Source organism: Diabrotica virgifera, chromosome 8 (genome assembly GCF_917563875.1).
Source record: "Diabrotica virgifera virgifera chromosome 8, PGI_DIABVI_V3a".
In the NCBI taxonomy this organism is placed as follows: Eukaryota; Metazoa; Arthropoda; class Insecta; order Coleoptera; family Chrysomelidae; genus Diabrotica; species Diabrotica virgifera.
The window spans coordinates 70,690,234-70,712,086 of NC_065450.1; the positions used below are offsets into that span (position 1 = coordinate 70,690,234).

Below are 21,853 nucleotides of genomic sequence, written 5' to 3' on the forward strand. Positions count from 1 at the left end.
GTAATAAACACAATTGATTTGTTTTTATGCCAAATTGCAAATAAAATGTGACAATTGTCAAGTGTCAGATTTAACTAAAATGTCATGTTACAATAAATGTTGTAAATGTGTATTATCACGGACTTGCCTTTTTTCTATCATTTGTGACTCACTGAAAAATTCCCATGAAAAGGACTTTATCAGCGTTATTGGTATAGGCACTTATTCCTGCTCTGGTGATTTCAATTTCTCTGGATTTCCTTTCGGTGGTCTAGTTGTCAATTTATTTATTTACTCAAGTATGTGTATTTTTTAACCGTTTACAGGTTGATTCCACTGACACTAACATTAAGATTGTGATGGGCTTGCAAGTTCTGGGCTGAAAACTGACATTTTTGTTTTTTGGTGTTAATCTCATACCCGATTCTAGAGCTCTCTTCTGTGAGTATATTTATTAGAATTTGGAGCTGTTCTTTATTTTCTATGACTATACCACCTGCATACCTTATGTTTTTTATCACAATGCTATTGATTCTTACAACTTCCGGACATTCTTGTGATGGTTGGATTCTATATTCAGCGTACACATTAAAAACAATTGGGGACTTACACACCCTTGTTCAAATACAGCTTCTGTGATTTCAATATGTTACAAATGATAGTGACATCACTGGTTGGAGAATTTATATTAATTTTTTTTTGATTTGACTGAAAGCTTCACATCTGACTGATCACATTTTCTTATCTTACGTCTTTTGTAAGTGTTAGTGGCAGGCCCGGCCCCAGGGGTGGGCGAACTGGGCGGCTGCCCAGGGCGGCGAATTTAGGGGCGGCAAATTTTTGAAATTGAAGAAATAATAAATTATGTTTTTAATATTATAAAAAATCAACATTATAAACAAGAGCGGCAAAATGCCTCTGTAAAAACGGAAATTAAAAAAGTGAAACAATAATAATTGTTCATTCGACCGGAAATCAACAACACCGCCTTCTTCTTCATCGTATAAGAATAGTGGGATCAAAACTGCTCGCTAAGCCAGATCACGCTAAGTCTCCAGCTCATCTACAGTCACAGCGACAGTGGGTAGAACTAGCAATTTTATTAGACTAGAATCGGACAAACCCATAGACGAAGAAACAAAAAAAGTTCTAAAATGTAATAGAACGACATGTATCAATAATAAAGTTCTTAGCACAACAGTGTCTTCCATTGAGGCGTGATTCGGATAACCTTTTTAATCACAACCATGGTAATTTTTAAAGTTTGTTGAGCTCTTTGGAAAAGTTGATTCTGTTTTACAAGAGCACATTAGGAGAACAACGAATGGTAGTAACAAGCAGCATCACTACTTGTGAAAACGTATCCAAAATTTAATTATTTAGCTTCTCCATGAACAAATCAAAAATAAAATTTTAAACTTTTTGAAATCAGCAAAGTATTACACGATGGACAGATGATATCAGGCGGATTAGTAAAAACTGGCAACAATCAGCACAAAACCGTGAAGTGTGTAAGCAATTGGGGGAGACTTATGTCCAGCAGTGGACGTGAATTGGTTGGATGATGATGAAAGTATTATGATAGCATAACTTTAGATTATACACCTAATATTGCTGTGCTGGAGTGAAACTAGATAACTACTGTTGTGCGTTTTGTAGATTTAGATTTGTTCACAAAGTGTTAAAATTAAAGCACATTTTTTTCTTGGATTTGTGCCTGTTCTGGAAACCACTGGCTTGGGACTTACAGAAGTTATTTTGAAAAAACTGAATGAACTATGAATACCCTTGGAAGATATGAGAGGACAAGGGTATGATGTATGATAATGGGGAATACATGAAAGGGAAGAACTTGGGAGTTCAAAACAGAATTTTGAAAATGAATCCTAGAGCATTTATTGTCCCATGTTCTAGCCAATACTAGCCATTCACTCAACTTAGTCATAAATGATGCTGTTAAAGCCTCACAGTTTGCAGTTTCTCTTTTTTCTTTACTGACAAAAATTTACAACTTTGTTCGAAACTAGATGGGAAAGTAGAATTGATACAATTACTCCCATTAGATACAAAATTGAAGAAATCTACAATGCTAAGAAGATACAAAGACGAAAGTGAAAAGACAATTTGGCTATAAGGCTGAAGATCAAAATATAGACTTATATAGATACTATATAGAGACACGATATAAAGTTTACTTCTATTTAAAAATTATAGACACAACCTTTAACGCATTAAGTGATAGCTTTCAGAAAACTAAGAGCGATGGTGAAATTTTTGTTTTTGGATCTACCAAGGGGGGGCGGCGGTTGTTGCCCAGGGCGACAAAATCACTAGGGCCGGGCCTGGTTAGTGGTGTAAATATACTTATGTGGTTCTGAGCCACTCTTGATGTAGTGTCCCAGTATCATGTACCTACATGACCAAAGAAGTGTGTCAGATTATTTTTTTGCTGCAGAACTTGTTTTTGAAATGTTCAGCTACCGTTGATTCTTCACTGGGTGCCTTCTATGTTTTTGTTTTAGTTATGACCCATGTTACCTCTGAGGAATTGCAAGGTCGCAGTGTATATCATTTTAGGGACTTTGTCGTAATCTGTCATCTCCAAATAATTACATAAGGTATCTTTCCCAAATATGGTTTTATCTCTTTTGCTTCTTTAAGTTCTTGGTATATTTGCTTGTTTCATTGCTTTTATTTACTTACATTTTTATTGTGGGCTATGAGACTGGCCTCCATTAAATATCATCGGTAACCCAAAGATAGTTTTAGTAATGGGTGGTTATTAATTTATTATAATAATAAAATAAAACAAAATATTTTTAAAATATGAATTTAATAGCCCAGTTTAAAATATCTTACATGTTTATCTAGCATATAAATATATATAAATATACAATACACAATAACTTTTTGCTCATGGCACTTTCTTCTTACTTTTTGGCTGCGGTTGTAAAATTCTTAAGGTGAAACAACCTGAAAATAGGTTTAAGTAGTTTTAATAATTAAGGTTAACTCAGGTTAAGTTAAGGTTTTTTATTAGTTTTTTTTTTAATAAATATAGTTCATTATTGTTCTGAAGCTATTTCCTTGTGGCATTTTTATAATTAACTATTTAGATGGGAAATAAGCCACAATTAAATTGAAAAAAATAATTTTATTAACGTCTCGACGCCCAAATCGGGTGTCGTTGTCAAAATAGTTCAGTAGTATTTTGTATTTTGACAACGACACCCGATTTGGTCGTCGAAACGTTAATAACATTATTTTTTTCAATTTAATTGTGACTTATTTCCTATCTAAATAGTTAATAATTCATTATACATTAACAACTCAACATAATATGGCCTCGTTAGGCCGTAGGCCTGTGGAATTTTGTCAGTCTTGCCACCCATGCCGCTGACCATAACACTTATGTAGGTGTCTAGCTCCTGAAATTCACAAATTATTTTTTAAAACAGCATTAACTTACTATTAACAAATGGCCACTTTTATCTTTGTGGATCTTGGGGGCATCTCCATGTTGAATGTCAATTGTGCCGTGTTTTCCTTTCATATTATGTTCAATGCTGAAAAATATACAAACGAGCTTTTCAAATCTATACACTTTTCAAATGTATCATATACTTACTGTGATTGGGAAATTATTTTCAAGACGGATTTGTCTTTTAATGTGTCCATAACGTAGGTCAAAGCTTCTATCAAGTTGGGCACTTCTAAAATTAAGTCACCCTAAAAAAGAAACAATTCTACATAGGTATTTGTGAAAAAAACGCGGTAGCAGGTAAGTAGGTATCCCCTATGATCCCAATAAAGGGTAGGCTTACTTCAGGGACGTAGCGCCCCTGCCCACACGAGCTCTTGGTCTTTCCTCCACTTCCTACTTAGAGGAAACCAGGCCCAAACCCCAGTATTGTCCTACTTAAATCCCAAATTACTTCCCTATATCCCCCTTACACTCTCCAACCCATCTTGCCAGCGTGACGAGTTATGGCTAACTCACCCCATATGAGTTTTAAAATGACAGGATCTGGTCCCCAAGTGGGTGCTCAATCCCATACCTCTAAGGAGGTCAGCCTCATGGAATCTGGGGGAGGCAACATATTTATATTGCTAGTCTCAATGCCCTCAAAGCACCAGAAAGAATGGATGAACTGGAGAAAGAACTAACAATGATCAAGTGGGGCGTCCTTGGTCTAAGTGAAACCAGGCTACCAGGAGAACAATGTACAGTACTACATTCTAGACACATGTTCTACCAATTCCACAAAGTGTACAATACACATGTCGGCAGTGTCGCACTATTGGTCCATAAAAGACTCAAACATATGGTCACAAAATCAACTGCAATCTCGGAGAGAGTCATATACACTGTCTTTAAACTATCAAAAAGTACAACATCCAAATAGTTCAAGTCTATGCTTCGACTAGCCAATCAACACATGAAGACTAGAAGAATCCGAATGACTTGGGCAGCAGTTGGAAGACTCAGTGATGTGTTGAAAAACAAAAAGATACCAATATATCTAAAGAAAAGGGTCTTCAACAGTTGTATTCTACCAGTTATTAGTGATGTTGATTGTAGTTACTTTCGAGTATTCGTTACAAATCGTTACTTTTGTATAAAGTAATAATTTACAGTATTCGTTACTTTGATTACTATGATTACTTTTGTTAATTTTGTATTTGAGTACCGGTAATCATTCGTATTTCTCAGTAGGTAGGTATTTTGTATAGGTATTCCGATATAACAACGAACTTCACCGATCTGTTTATTAAGGGATAAAAATGATTTGATCATGATTCTATAAATAATATGTTATTTATAGCATCATGGATTTGATTACTATAATTACTATAATTACTTTTGTATTTGAGTACCGGTAATCATATTGAGAATCGTATTTCTCAGTAGGTAGGTATTTTGTATAGGTAATCAAAGCACATACAGCATACTATATGTTAAATAATATGTATATGGAAATCTAATGAGATAAAACTGGACCAAAGTAAAAATCTTCAATAGCAATGTAAAGGCAGTACTATTATACGGATCACAAACTTGGAGAATAACAAAACACAACACTGGAAACATTCAATCCTTCATCAATAAATGCTTACCAAAAATTCTAAGAATATTTTGGCCCAACCGAATTTCAAACTCAGACTTATGGAAAAAACGAAGCAAGAACCAATACATAAAGAAATAAGAAAGAGAAGATGGAAATTGGTGGGCCATACTCTGCGGAAACCAGTCACAGATATAACAAAACAAGCATTGGAATTCCAACCTCCAGGAAAACGGAAACAGGGGAGGCCGATAAATACATGGAAGAAAACAATTATTAAAGAAGCAGAAAACGTCGGCCTAACCTGGAAAGAAGTCAGAGAAAAAGCACAAGATCGGCAAAAATGGAGTTTGACAGTAGATGCCCTATGTTCCAGTGGGAACGAAGAGGATAAAGTTGGATTTATAGTTTGACGTAGCGTAGACGCAACGGAGACGGAAGAAACGGAGTGGAGACGTAAGAAAATAATAAGGCGGGTTCTCATTAGTCAATCTAATTGATCAATATCCTTGATTCTATGCTATAGAAGAAAAATAGATTTATATGAACGTCGATTCAGCGATATTGTTCTATCATATGGTATTTCAATAAAAGTGGAAAGCCTTCCTACTTTTGATAGATCAATGGAAATGATTCTATGAAATGGAACAATGCTTGACAGTGAGAACTAGCGTTCAATTGCGTTGACTTGTATTTTGTGGAGTTAAATAGTAAGCATATGAGATGAGGTTATATTCTTTGTGAAAACCATAGACATATTATAATTTCGTGAACAATGTCAAATTTTAAATGGAGAGACAACCATATCTGCAAGTTTCTAGAACTATACCAGAGAGAGAGAGGAGTGCTATGGGTAATTAGGAGTGAACAATATAAAAGTATAATAAAGCGGGGACAAAGCTATGAAGCTAATCGTTTTGGAATGGAAATAGAAATCCTGACTCTAAACGATATTAAAAATATAATTAAAAATATCCGGACAACCTACAAAGTTGAACTGAATAAAATATCAAAAGCAAATAAAAGTGGTACCGGAAAACATGATCTGTATAAACATAAACCACCATAAACCAAAACGTTTAAGAGGTGTTTCCGTTGCAAAAGAGAGTCAGAGATGTTCTTGTTTTCCCATTTTTAAGTACGTTTTTTAAATATTCACACCCAATGCGCACGCCAGCATGCATAATTTTCTTCTTTACAGCCATTATTAAAGTTAGCACTGTGTAGACCGAATTCAATATCCTTGAAATAGTGTGAATTAGAATTATATGTTCAGTTGCATAGTATCAACGCTATTGATCAATGAGGTTGACTAATGAGAACCCGCCTATATGTCAATTTATAATTCGACGTAGCGGAATTTTTGCGCATGAGTAGAAACAATGACTTGATTCAACAACATAGCCTATAAATTATACGAACCGTAAACAAACTTTGTGTCTATTTATTTATACTATTATTTATTATAAAATATATCCATTTTGTGTGTTACACGGAATAGGAAATACACGATATGCTCCTTGCTGCCGTAGGATTTCCAACTATTTTGTTTCATTTCCTAGTCTTTAAAATGTTTATTGGATTTACTTATCGTATATGTGTGGATAACCCCGAATTAGACTAATAAACAACTCATATTCATCTGAAATATTGAAATTACTCTATGATATATTTTTATTAAATTAAATCACTTAACATCCATTGTAATTAATAAATAATTAACAAAATTCGAATAAGTTGACAAACAACTTTACAAAAGGAATGAGGGGCGGGTTCACTTTGAGTGACAGGACAAAATTCATCCTATGATTGGCCAGACGGAAGAAACGCACTGAAAGAAACTCTTCCGTTCCGTTACGTTTCTCTTACGTTACGTCAGGCGCTTGCGTTCATTTATAAACACGAGTCACAAAATTCGGTGTTGATCTTTTCCAGTGCGTCTCCGTTGCGTCTACGTCTACGCTACGTCAAACTATAAATCCAACTTAAGTAAGGTATTTTATGGATAAAAATATAGGGTTCTCGCATTCGATCTTTCTTATTGACATACATTACATATTTTACGTATACCACTATATCTTCCTCTGTTTGATCTTCTATCTTCTCCTCACCCTCACACCTTTAAAACGCTTCATACCGATAACGATATTCGATAACACTCGGAAGAATTGGAACTGGGTAGAGCACGTGGCACAGCAAAACAACGACAGGAAGACGAGAAACATTGTACATTGGAGACCACGCGAGCACAGTTGTAATAGAGGAAGACCACAAAAACGATGGCTAGACGACATCAAAGCCAAAGTGGCGAGAAACTGGCACCAAATAGCACAAAACATAGAAGAGCGGAGAGGTCATGGGGAGGCCTTTGTTCAGGAGTGGATGCAAACAGGCCGAAGAAGAAGAGTCATCCATATTGTAAAAACCTGCAACAATCAAATATATTACCTTATCCTTTTTGATCAAATCCTCTGGAATTTGCACCAAAAGCATCTTGTCATTTTCTGGCGTTATGGTAAAAGTTAACCTATTTAAAGGAAGGCAGTGCTTGGGTTTCAGTGATCCTTTACATTCTAAAAGGTGAAGATTTTTACTACCAATAACCATCAGTCTCTCCCTTGGTTTATATCCATGCCTATCAAACTTGATTACGTTCGTAGAATACTACAAAAGAAAAATATAATCAGGAGTGTCATTCAGAAACACTTTAGTCATAAATTACTTACAATTTCTTTGTCTCCATTTAGTTGTGATGCATAAAGTTCTTTCATTGGAATATTTATTTCTTGAACTCTATCAGGTTCGAAGAGGTGGGGGACACTATCTTTGTACGATTTCTTTTTGTCTGAAAAAATTCATTTGTTATTATAAAATTATTGTTTTTTCAAATTTTAAAATTTTTCTTAAAGCAGCTTTATATTAAGGCTATGCAAGTCTCATGCTATGCAAGTCCGTCTTGCATGGCATATCTCTTGCCTAACCTGACCTTTTTACATCAGAGCTATTTCTGTGCAATTTTTGATATCACGTTCATTGTTGCCAATAAGAGAAATACAAACATTAACTTTAGATATTTCAGTTGGAAATTTCACTCCAACATTAAATATATTCAAGTATAAATCACAAATTTTTATTACTTCCAATAAATAACATTAAATTTACACAATAAGGTTAAGTTTTATTCTAAACTGTAAATTTTGTTATATTAGTAACATTAAATTTGACGACTTGCATCAAAATAAGATCAAAATAGCATGAAAAATAGAATATGTTTTAATTTTTCGTCTAGCACAGGAACTGCATGGAAATAGCGCGTGGGCATGCACAGTTACATGATCTGTCTTGCATGGCTCTTGCCTAGCATGAAAATAACATAATGTAAAACTGTCTTTATACATAATTATTATCAACAATGTTTTTAATTCTGGACCGTGTTATGGGGGAAATTCCCATATTCCACCCCTGGTAGATCCTCCATTGTTTAGTGATTTTCTAAAGATAAGGTGGAATTGCAGTTATGCTGGTATTGAATAAGTGTGAAGCATTCATGAAAACATGATATTTCGTATGTCGCTCTAGCATCACATTTTCTAACGCGCTTCTTCAGTTTTTTCAGGACTTTTCGGAGGTTTTCTGAAGATTAAAATACGATGCATCTATTTTTGACCACGAATTCATATGCAACACGCAAATATGTATTAAGAAAGTGAGTATCTCTTCTTTAAATAATAAATATTTTCGTTCACTTGACCGCGAATTAGTGCACTTAACGTAAACCGTGCAACTGAATCAAATAACTGCGGAAAGCTGTAGCTTCAGAATATGTAAATTAATAATTGTTCACAGACCTAGGTCCCATGGACTTTTTTAATCTACGCACTGAGAACTGTCATCGACCGAACTTTCGTCAAATTTGACCTGGGCCACTTTTCCATAAGGAGTGTTGCGGGGTCCTTTAAGAGTTAAAATTTTTTTTCAGTGATCTATAAATAGGACGGTGATCTATTTATAGATCACTGAAAAATGGGTTACACATGTATACTTTTACCTTTAAATAACGATTCCGCCAACACTTTCAACTCGAACTGTCGTTTCATCTCAGGTGTTAAAGCCAGTCTATACACCCTTGACAAGTGTGCTCCGTGCATTTTTTCTAAATGCTTGGACGCTTCTCGGCACACAAAAGGACAAGGTGGCCAACGTCTGTACAATATTTGTTTAGGAAGTGTTTTGGCTAATCTTTTCAACCATTGCACTTTGGCCATGCTCAAGAATGATTTGTTTTCGTCTGTAGGTGGACCATTTCGTGTAATGAAGCCCTTGATAAACCTAAAAAGTATTTTTATTAATTTGTGTCAAATCAAATAAATAAATACAACAAATATAAAACAAAATATAAACTGCTCGTCAAAAGTTAGGGATGTATAAAATTATGCTCATTTTCATAGTTGATGTTTTCGTGAACGGATTAACTGATTCCGCTAATTTTTTTTTAATTATTTTAGATTTTTCTTTAGTATTTACACAGTTGTGCAAAACTTTACTCAAACTTCTTTTTTGTATTACGAGGAAAACAACGAAAAGACCTAGATATAAAGTTTACTACTTTTTAAACAATTAGAATAATTGAAATAAAAATATGATAAACAATATTTTAAATCTAAGACTTTTCGTTAATAAACTGCTTTCTGGCTGCATCCTGTATCTCCGGCTTTTACAATATATAAGCACAGAGACTACGAAAATAGGAGAAAGCAAATAGAGGACACTTAGGCCACGCATTTACCTTCTCTTCGTCTAGGAAAAGGACCGAAAGACAGTTTCTAAATACTCAAAACTGAGTAAAAATGAAAAAGATAAAGGCAGTTTTTGTTTATATTTGATTCAGAGTTGGACCACCATCTCCATATAGCTATTTCAGCATCCTCATGCATCCTCAGTGAAGCTATGCAGTCACAACTCTGAAAGAAATATCAACAATCTGCCTATTTAAGGCAAACCTATTTAAGGCAATGATTTCACCTTTTGAGACGCAATCTAGCGACATCTCTCGTATTACGAGGAAAACAAGTTTACTACTTTTTGTAGGCCTGTAGGCCTGTATCTAGACCTTTTCGTTGTTTTCCTCTTAATACGAGAGATGTCGCTAGATTGCGTCTCAAAAGGTGGAATCATTGTATCGCGATGGTTTCCCTTAAATAGGCAGATTGTTGATATTTCTTTCAGAGTTGTGATTGCATAGCTTCACTGAGGATGCTGAAATAGCTATACGGAGATGGTGGTCCAACTCTGAATCAAATATAAACAAAAACTGCCTTTATCTTTTTCTTGTTTGGACTTATACCGGGTGGAAGAAAAGAAATGGTTTTCTTATGTTAAGTTTGTGACACCCTGTAGGGAGGACGAGTTACAAATATGGGTATTCAGTGGGATCGTATTATTGTTGTCTTATGTTTTGTTAACATTTTGTTTTTTGAATTTCTCTGATATTTTCAGAAACAAGGAAGGTAGATGGTTTTACTCTTTAACATGTGTTTTAACTGAAACAAAACAAAATTAACAATAAAAAATAACAGTTAACAAAACTTTAAAAACAGAAAGGCACATAAGAAACAGTAGTTCTTATCAACACCTGTAAGGGTTATTTCTCGACCAGCCACCAGGTAAGCCAAGCAGTATGCACAGCGCAACATAAATGAGACGAGATTGTTTAATGGAGGCTCTGTGATGTTTTGGGGTGGAATATCCTTGAGAATAAGTACGGATTTGCGATAAGTACGATTAAGAAATAGCGAGATGTATATTACACATATTTTTTTCTTTGAACACTCTGTTCCTTTCGCACTATATCTAGGAAATAATTTCATCTTAGTGGTATAAGACATGGCCTCCTCACGTATCGCATGTCGTCAGTTAAAATGCATATTAAAGAGTAAAACCGTCTAGTTTCTTCGTTATTAAATATATCGGAGAAATTAAAAAAATTAAATATTCGCAAAATATGAGACTACAACGTAATATCGATGTTTACTCACCTTTGTGCCTTTTCCTCCCTACATGGTGTCTCAAACTTTTGTTTCGGTTAAAACACATGTTAAACTACAAAACCGTGTATTTTCTTTGTTTCTAAAGATATCAGGGTAATTCAAAAAACTAAATGTTCACAAAACATAAGACTACAATATGATTCTGATGTATATTCATATTTGTACCTCGTACCCCCTATACAGGGTGTTTCAAACTTAACATAAGAAAAACATTTCTTTTCTTCCACCCGGTATAAGTACAAAAAACAAGTTTGAGTAAACCTTTGCACAACTTTGTAAATATGAAAGAAAAATCTAAAATAATAACAAAAAAATAGCGGAATCCGTTAATCTGTTAACGAAAAAATCAACTATGAAAATGAGCATATTTTTCTATATCCTTAACTTTTAACGAGCAGTTTATTTTGTTACCTCTCATTTACTACATTACACATACCTTCTAATTGCAAATGCTGCCTTTTTGCGTTTTTCGGCCAGGCGTTTAGCTAGTAGTCTTCTGATGTACTTTTGCATAATAATAGCAGATTCCCTCATCTTTCGGTACCTTGTTCTTTGCAGGTAACCCTTCCAGTGGGCTTGAATTATCGAAGCGATTTCGTGCTTTTTGACTTGGAATGCATCTTCAGTCTGGAACAGCGTTTTTGGATGTCTGATGAAAATTTTGGTCCTAAAATATTTTAAACAGAAGTTATAATAATAACATATAAGCTTTATATTCAAATACTAATTTCTAAATTACAATTTACGGGCGTAGGCGCAAAATCTCGCGCCAATGTATTTTAAATGCAATCATTTTTTGAAGTTATACTTCTTTAGGTGCGATTGGGAGTGAATTTTTATTATTCTGCGCGCATGCGCACACAGACAGTATGGAGTTCGTTGCTAAATCTTTCAAGTTGTGTATATATCAGTGCAATAAAAGGTCTGAAACGAATATTTAGTGTTTTTAGTTTAAATATATTTATTATAATTTTTATTCCCTTGGATTTGTCTTCCTCGGGAGTAAGATAAGTATTATTAAAACATTTATATTTATTATACTTCACTTCGTCTGTTTGTTACCGTGAAGTGTCATTACCCAGCTAGCAAGATAACGTTACATTAACGTTAAATTTAGGTTTTTTTGTATTGTTACGTAACATCTATCAAAAAATTACGTTACTGATACGAAATTTTAATACGTATATTATACGTATGAATTTATTCGTTTCTGAAACGTGGCTCTTTGGTAGGGTTTAATGCGTATGAATTTATTCATCTCTAACACGTGGATTTTTGGTAGGTATAGACACGTATAAGATCTCGTTTCAGATTGCAGCGCCATCGCGTATTTATTTTGAACCTTTCATTAATACCTAACCTTACATTTCCGTGATTAAAATCGTGTTTGTTTTTATGGAGTATGGAGTTATGTAAAAGAAATCAAATTATTATTGTTGTGTGCCTCAATGTGATTCTTGGATAAAGCGTACCTAATAGTAATTTATCGTTTCATTATTTCCCTAAATAGGATAAACAAAATAGAATTCTATTCAATGACAGTTTAGTTGAAAAACGAAATGTATGGAAATATCTTCTAAAAATGGGGAAGCAGCCTAGTCCTTATATGAAAGTGTGCAGTTTACGAATGAAGATTACTTCAAGGGTAGGTTTATATATTGTAATATAAAGTAGCTATTAATAATTTTGTCTCTTTCTCTTACATAAAAGTCAAATATATAATAAATGTTTATTTCAAATATTTAATAAATGTGGCAGCATCATGTATGTGGTTTTATTTACACAATAATTTTAAGTCCTACCTATTTATAAATATCATTTATACCGAAAATTCTCCTAAAAACTGACGTTTTTGTGACGTTAAAAAGGTTACGTAGAAAAAACATAAAATTGTTACGTAACATCGCTGTGACTTTTTTACGTATATTTTAGGTAAAATTTGATGTAACTTTTGTCGTAACTTCTCCCAAAATGTTGACGTTTATTTGACGTTATATATACGAACACTGTTAGCTGGGTATGTCCGAGAAACGATATACACAGAGAGCTCGTGGCGTTATTGGTAGAGCATTCGCCTATAGATCGAGAGGTTTTGGGTTCAAATCCGGACCATTCCTATTTTTTTTTTATTTTTGGAAAGTGGTAAGCATTAAAATTAGTTTAATATTTAAATAAAATAAAAATAAACTGTTTAAAATACATTTTTTCGTTGAAATCATATAATAGAAGTATTCTTTTTCTCATGATCATCTTTCAGTGCGTCACAGTTTTTCGATTTCTCTCTAACGCATTAAATTGTATGTGACAGAAAAAAAGGCACGTCTGGGAATACTTCGGTAATTATTCTAGTTCGGTGATTATTCTAGTTGTCGATAGATGGCGCCATAATCAAAAAAGAATTATTTATTAAATAAAATAATAATATTATCAATATAATCTGTACAATTTATAAGACTATACAAATGAAAGAAAATACCATTTTATAAATGCAATAGACACAATTGATTTGGTTTTATTCCAAATTGAAAATAAAATTTGACAACTGTCAGATTTAACTAAAATGTCACGTTAGAATAAATGTCATAAATGTGTATTATCACGGACTTACCTTTTTTTCTATAATTTGTGACGCACTGAAAAATGTTCATGAAAAGGAGAATATAACTTCTTACGTACGTACAAAGTACACACACATTGTTTTTTTCGAATCCTGAGAAAACTAATAAGAATTTTTGAAAAATTTAAACGCATAATAAAAGATTACATTATTACCGAGGGCCGAAAGTCGTTGAAAACTTCTATAATATTTATTTGAATAAGTTACAGGGGTGAAAAATTGAGAGAAAATTGAGTATAATTTTTATTTCAAATATCTCATTCAGAAGAGACTTTTTGGTTATTCTAAGGGACTTTCGGCCCTCGGTAATGTAATCTTCCATTCTGAGTTTAAATTTTTCAAAAATACTTAGTTTTCTCAAAAATTCTCATTTAAAAACCATTGGACCGAAATTTTGCGCCTACGCCCTTAAAAAGTATTAATGTATTATACATTTTTGTAATAAGTATTTCAAAACCTTCTAAATCAGGTGTCACATGATCAGTGGCGGCTCGTGATTTTTACAATAGGGGAGGCTATACCTAACTGTAAAATATCTAGACAAATTTCGACTAGCAAAAAAAATTAGCCAAAAAATCTAATTTAAGGCCCCATTTTTTTGACCATTTTTTATTTACATTTTATAATATCATCATAATTCACAATTTCATAATATCATATCATTTTAAAAATAGTTAGTCTAATTGTAAAAGTGTATTACCAAAGTTTGTGTCGTTTATTTGTTAACAATTCTATCTCTGTAAGTAGATATGCATATTAAAATAAATACAGATTTGAAGTTTTGCAGTCCATTCAGGTTGAAGGTTCACATTTTTTAAGATACTCAACTGATTTTTTTTAATTCTAAAAGCGGCCTACTGCGAATCTAAAAACGTCCTACTGCGAATTTAAAAACACGGTAAATTACCGATATTTTGCTTTGCATTACAGATATCGGAAAAAGTTATCTGAACAAGTTGTTCCAAATATTATTCTTATCCCACATTTCATCACAAAATTCGCACTTTTAGTTTTTTCATTATTTGTAGTCAGGATCCTAAAATCGCAGAGGAGGCTGCTAGCCGATTTGGCGCCCTTACCCAATCTCCGGGCAGCGTGTGCGTTAAGCGATAATGCAGCTCTTATGAGACCGGGTCTCCTAAAACTACCATCCTTAAACGCTGCTGCGCTGCGCGGAGCATTAGCAAGTGAGATTTTCTGGCCAGCAGCCTCCTCTGCGATTTTAGAATCCTGACTACAAATAATGAAAAAACTAAAAGTGCGAATTTTGTGATGAAATTTGGTATGTGGGGTTAAAATATTATTTGGAATAACTTGTTCAAATAACTTTTTCCGATATCTCTAACGCGAAGCAAAATACCAAAGTAAACAAAACAGTGTAGCACGTGTAAAAAATTTATGGGGAGGCTGAGCCTCCCTTGCCTCCTCTGACCAGCCGCCACTGCACATGATGTACTTTCGTATCCAAAAAAATCAAAGTTATGACTGTCACCTGAAGATGTATCGCGTTAAGTTCGAAACATTGGTGCTATAATATACTGTGATTATTTTAAAATTCGGTCTGTCCGAGCGTTTTGCTTATGTGCGAAAAATAAATAAGTTAATAGGGGGGTAACACTTATTCCAGCGCAGTGTAGAAGAGGGTCATTAATATTCAGCTCAGCGGGGTGCTATTCTTCAAGGTGTGAAATTCTATCAACAAGGGATTTACCTGTTTTGTGGAATGATCCCTTGTTTATTTAATTACACATTTTCATCAATGGTACCCCGCTGAGGTGATATTAATGACTATACAGTTATAAATTAACAATCTTATACCATATATCTTTAAAAATGACTTACTTTCCCATCTGATATTCTTCTTGATCGTAGCCGAGGCTATTAACTAAAGCCTGGACACCGTCTTTAGCATGCCCTTTGTAATTTGGCCAAGTTTCTTTGGACAGACACTTATACCTCTTTAGGAATCTTTCATAATCTCGCCGATACGCGAAACCTGCTCTACGAACCCTTAAATTTTCCATCAAACCCAAGTATGTTACTTGATGGCTTACTAGTTTGAAGTCAAAGATACCTGAAAAATATTTTAATGTAGTTTAACGTCTGTAAAAATGCTTTAAAAGATCTATGGAAGACATTGAAGTTCCACGAATATTAATAAAAGCAGTAAAAGCACTCTACAAGAATAATAAAGTGGCTATCAAAATGGGCAATAGAATATGCAGTCCATTTAAGACGACAAAGGTACTGCTACAGTGCTGCTCCACATCCCCTACCCTGTTCAAATATTCCTGAAAAAAAAACTGAAACCATGGAAAAGAAATTGCGAAGGAATGGGTATACCAGTAAGAAATGAATATCTATTTACCCTAAGTTTTGCTGACGACGAAATAGTGACTGCACAAGACGAAGATGACCTCAGTTTCATGATGAGAAAACTGGAACAGGAAGAACGGGATGGAAATAAACCTATCGTTGGGTAAACAGAATAGCAGAGTGGATAGCTAGGAAGATTGAAGACAGGCTGACCCCGAAGATCTTTCAGAGCTGAATTGGACGAAGCAATGTAAAGAAGAAATCTGCAGGAAGGGGATTGGCAAAACAGAAAGAACTTGAAAGAACGGTAGAGTGAAGGAATAGAGTGAAAACTGTGGAAATCCTTAGTATACAGGGTGTTTCATTAAGAATTGTCTATATGGTAGCTGAAGAAACCTTAGCACAAAATACGAAGATTAACCTAAAACACTTAAATAAAATATTCCTTCTTACCGAGATACAGAGTGTTTTATTAAAAATATTCTAAAATGATTTTAGTCCATTGTTAAAGCACCTTTTAATATTTTTTGTTCAAACTTGACACACAGCTTACACATGTTAGTATACTTTAACTAGTCTTAAAATATAGTTTTCAGCTGTTACCAGAGGCGTGTTGTATGGATATATACTTCATTTTCGCCCCCTTTCCCCCTCAAAATCTACGCCACTGTCGTAATAATCATTTCAGCATGTTTTTTTTATTCCTTGTTACTTTTTACATAAATATCCGTTTGTCTCATTGCGATAAAGTAAGTAGTTTTCAAGTTATTTGCGTTTAAAAATAATGGATTCCATAAAACTATGTATTTTAAACTACATTCAATAAAATTACATATGTGTTTAAAATACATAATATTATTGAATCCATTACATTAAAACGCAAATAACTTGAAAACTACTTACTCTATCGCATTGAGACAAAAGGATGATATTTACGTAAAAAGTAACGAAGAATCAAAAAAACATGCTGACATGATTATTACGACAGTGGCGTAGATTGTAAGGGGGCAAAGGGGCGAAAAGGAAGTATATATCCCTACAGCACGCCTCTGGTGACAGCGGAAAACTGTCTTTTAACACTAGTTAAAGTATCCTAACATGTGTAAGCTGTGTGTCAAGTTTGAACAAAAAAAATATTAAGTGCTTTAACAATGGGTTAAAATCATTTTAGAACATTTGTAATAAAACACGCTGTATCTCGGTAAGGGAGAATATAAGTGTTTTGGGTTAAATCTTCGTATTTTGTGCTAAGGTTTCTCCAGTTACGATATGGACTATTCTTAATGAAACACCCTGTATAATATAAGATATACAAGGCTATTATAAAGGGCCTAGCCGGGTAAGATGATGAAAACTGACCTTAACTTGATTCGAATTGCATATATTAGGTCACCTGTAGCATATAATATATAGTGAAACTATAGAATTTTATTTGATGTACTAATTTATTTGTAGACATGAAAATTATGAAAAAACACTTAACTTGATAAACTACTTTGCTCTTGTAATATTTTAAATGAGACAGAATGAAAAATTTACTATTAGACGAGAATATAACTTACAAAACAGTGAAAATTTCTGAGAGTGAGAGAGTTGCGTGGCGTTACTTGCTTCCAACTTTTTGGAGAGGGCGGAAGTGGAAGTGATTTTTCGGAAGTAAGTGGAAATGCGATTTTTTTGAGGGACCGGAAGTTTTGCAAGTGGCCTTTGACAATATAAATATTTAGACATTTATAATTCTATGGTTGGTTTTTTAACACACATTTTTAACGATTTTGCCGAAACTACTGGCAAAATTGTAATAAAATTTGGCGAGTTTTAAGAGGCAGTTGTTGTGCATTTTATGACATACAATTAAGACTTTTATATTTATCATTGGCGCGCATAGGGGTAATGGTCTGAACTTTTTAAAGAAAAAAGATAGTACGCCACTGACATTAATTTCAAATTAACAATCGTTTTTGAATTCCTCGTTCAATTTGTGACAAAAAATCTATCTTCCTATTTTTTCATACGACGCGCCACTTTTATTCAAAAAATAAAATATCTTAACCATTACAAAGTATTCGAACTTCTAGTAGTAGTTTCTACATCTACATATAGTCCAGAAAGCCACTGCGCATCCGCTAGGAAAAATATTCTAATTCGGATTTTTTGCACAATCTTACTCAAAAAGAACTGCTTTTAACAAATTTGCATGTTGCCAGGACCCAAAGGTGGTCAAAAATTTTTTAAACGTTTTTTTTTGTTTTTTTTCCTAAAATTATTTTTTTTGCATGGAAAAAAATTCTTTTAGGTTTTTTGGATCATTCCAAACAGAAAAGGTCTTTAGTGACTTTTCCCTAAAAATGATAGTTTTTGACATATAAGCGATTAAAAATTTAAAAATTGCGAAATCGGCCATTTTTAACCCTCAAAAACTATGTGAAAAACTGAAAATTTGAATGTTACCAAGGTAGGTAGATATTCTTTAAACATCGATTGATGAAATCCCGAAGAGTTTTTTGTAATACAATATTCAAAACTCTTTTGTTTTTTAATTGCTAATCAAGCGTGTGCGACACTATTTTCCACCGACAGTATGGTGCAAATGAAAGGAATAAATTCGTTATTTCGTAAACCGGCGACTTTAAGGAAAAATCCCGAAACAGGTCGATTTTTATTTTTAAGTTATGATATTGTGACATATATGGTATACTAGTGACGTCATCCGCCTGGGCGTGATGACGTAATCGATGATTTTTTTAAATGAGAATAGTGGCCATGTGGTAGCTCATTTGAAGGGTTCTTCAATTCTCTATTCAGTAATGTAAACATTTACATAATTATTTATACAGGGTGTCCTTCTACTTCTTTTTTGTCAAATAATTTAATTTAATAAAAAATTTTTGGACACCCTGTATAAACAATTATGTAAATGTTTATATTACTGAATAGAGGATTGAATAACCTTTCAAATGAGCTAGCACATGACCCCTATTCTCATTTAAAAAAATCATCGATTACGTCATCACGTCCAGATGGATGACGTTACTAGTATACCATATATGCCACAATATCACAACTTAAAAATAAAATCGATTTGTTTTGGGGTTTTTCCTTAAAGTCGCCGGTTTACGAAATAACGAATTTATTTCTTTCATTTGCACCATACTGTCGCCGGTGGAAAATAGTGTCGCGCACGCTTGATTATCAATTAAAAAACAAAGGAGTTTTGAATATTGTATTGCAAAAAACTCTTCGGGATTTCATCAAACGATGTTTAAGGAATATCCACCTACCTTGGCAACATTCAAATTTTCAGTTTTTTACATAGTTTTTAAGGGTTAAAAATGGTCGATTTCGCAATTTTTCAATTTTTAATCGCTTATATGTCAAAAACTATCATTTTTAGAAAAACTCTTTTTCGTGCAAAAAAAATCATTTTAGGAAAAAAACAAAAAAAAAAACGTTTAAAAAATTTTTGACCACCTTTTGGTCCTGGCAACATGCAAATTTGTTAAAAGCAGTCCTTTTTGAGTAAGATTGTGCAAAAAATCCGAATTAGAATATTTTTCCTAGCGGATGCGCAGTGGCTTTCTGGACTAATAAACTCGTACATCCATTATAAAAACTTAATTCCAATACTTTTGAAGCGTTAAAATATTTTATTTTTTGCAGCAAAACGGCGCGTCGTATGAAAAAATTAGAAGATAGTTTTTTTATCGCAAATTGAACGAGGAATCCAAAAATGATTGTTAATTTGAAATATGTCAGTGGCGTACTATCTTTTTTCTTTGAAAAGTTCAGACCATTACCCCTATGCGCGCCAATAATGAATATCAAATCCTTAATTGTATGTCAAAACATGCAGAATAACTAAATCCGCCAAGTTTTATTACAATGTTGCCAGCAGTTTCGGCAAAATTGTAAAAAATGTGTAAAATTTTGTTTTCTTCAACGCCCTGTATCTTGAAAATGGATGGCGTTACAAAAAAATTTTATTAAGCAAACCTCAATTATGTTTCAGTTTTTTACCTATTCTAGTGACGATGTTACCTTTTTTGAAAAACATGTATAAAATTGTATCAAAAAAACGAAAAAAACCGAAAAAATGCTGTTTTTAAAGGTGCGTTTCACCAATTTTAAAAAATTCAGGGTGAAATATTATGCAAAAATACACGTTATATATTTTTTTCGTGAAAACGAATGTCTTAGTTATTTTTTTATACTCATTTAAAATTTTAAAATCGTTCTAAAATTTAAATTTCCCGCCAAAAATTAAAAAAAAAATTTCGGACAGAACTTTTTAAAGCTTACAACTTTTTTATTTAAAGTTTTTCGGTAGTTCTCGATGCGGCTGAGATAAAAAATAAAAACGTAAAAACCCTAATTAGGCTCTAGGTGGGTCACATGACCACCTAGGGGGCTAAAAATTTCAGAAAGTGAGTTTCACTATATATGCTAAAGGTGACCTATATGGAATTCGAATCGAGTTGGGGGCAGTTTGCATCATCTTACCCGGCTAGGCCCTTTATATGAAATATGAAATTTATATGAAAACGTGACCTAAATTTTTTTGCCCGCCAGTGTATATAAAATCGTTTTAAATAACTTACCCGATTGTTTAGAGTCATTGGGTTTTATACATCTAATATAAGACGGTTCTTTATCTTTTAAGATATTCATGAGGTTGTTTACGGAAGTCTTAAACTGGGTAATGGCAGTCTCTGGTCTCTTTTTGCTTTTTTGCTCGTGTTCGAAGAATACTGACTGTATAATGCTATTCTTGGAACTCAACATAGCTTCTCTCAAATCTCTGAACAATAAATCGTTGTTTTTATCGATGAAAGATTTGACGTTGTAGGTTACATTGCCAGCGTAATGTATTAAGCGGAATTCCTAAAAATTTATAATATTTATTTATACAGGGTGTATCAAAAGTATATATTAACCTATCTACATTACCAAATACCTCAGGAACAAGCGGGGTTTGTAAAGGGTAAAGCTACAAGGGAACAAATCCTGAACCTGAGACAACTCATTGAAAAGTCTAGAGAATTTCAAGTACCTATGATTATATGCTTCGTTGACTACCAAAAGGCATTTGATTGTGTAAGTTGGATAAATCTGTGGTCCATTTTAATAGAAATGGGCACACCAATGCACCTGGTGACACTTATTAAAAATCTGTACCAGTCCAATATAGCAACAGTACGACTAGATCAGAAGTTCTCAAACCAATTCGAGACCCAGAGAGGTGTTAGACAAGGATGCGTGTTGTCACCTGACTTATTCAACATTTATGGCGAACATGTCATGAGGATTGACCGGTGGAGTAACAGTAGCTAGTAGGAAAATCTCCAATTTCAGATTTGCTGATGACACTACACTTATAGCAGCAAATGAGCAAAAATGTTTGATCTCCTGTAAAGAGTTGAGTACGAGAGCAATAAAGTTGGTCTGAAAATCAATAAAGCTAAGATAAAAATAATGGCGGTCAACAGATTCGACACTATTCAACTGACTAACAAGTTTCAGGAATACCAAATAGTAAAAATCTTTGTCTATCTCGGGTCTAGTAACGTATAACTAACGATGGTGACTGTGAAGTTACCATTGTAGCTCAATTGTGAAGAAGTTCGAAGACGTATTGGTATGGCAAAAAATGCGATGAGTCGTCTAACTAAAGTTTGGAAAGACAGATCTATCTCTCAAAATATCAAGATGAGACTGGTGAATGCCCTTATATTCTCAATATTTCTATACGAGGCAGATACTTAGACTCTTCGCGCACGCGAGCGCCAAAAAATTAATGCCTTTGAGATGTGATGCTGGAGAAGAATGCT

General features: G+C 33.6%; 1 protein-coding gene across 4 annotated transcripts in view; it reads right to left on the reverse strand.

Moving 5' to 3' along the window:
• Nucleotides 1–2,795: 2,795 nt before the first annotated feature.
• LOC114339592 (unconventional myosin IC) overlaps nucleotides 2,796–21,853 on the reverse strand; it is a 132,487-nt gene continuing 113,429 nt past the window's right edge. For all 4 annotated transcript variants that reach the window (XM_050658315.1, XM_028290249.2, XM_028290250.2 and 1 more), the window contains exons 10-18: nucleotides 20,624–20,906; nucleotides 15,552–15,783; nucleotides 11,529–11,759; nucleotides 9,094–9,374; nucleotides 7,772–7,890; nucleotides 7,494–7,709; nucleotides 3,608–3,708; nucleotides 3,449–3,545; nucleotides 2,796–2,952 (exon numbers count right to left, since the gene is read on the reverse strand). In XM_050658315.1, coding sequence (XP_050514272.1) covers nucleotides 2,938–2,952; nucleotides 3,449–3,545; nucleotides 3,608–3,708; nucleotides 7,494–7,709; nucleotides 7,772–7,890; nucleotides 9,094–9,374; nucleotides 11,529–11,759; nucleotides 15,552–15,783; nucleotides 20,624–20,906 — 1,575 coding nt within the window. In that variant the 3' untranslated portion in view covers nucleotides 2,796–2,937. The remainder of the gene's footprint in view (nucleotides 2,953–3,448; nucleotides 3,546–3,607; nucleotides 3,709–7,493; nucleotides 7,710–7,771; nucleotides 7,891–9,093; nucleotides 9,375–11,528; nucleotides 11,760–15,551; nucleotides 15,784–20,623; nucleotides 20,907–21,853) is intronic.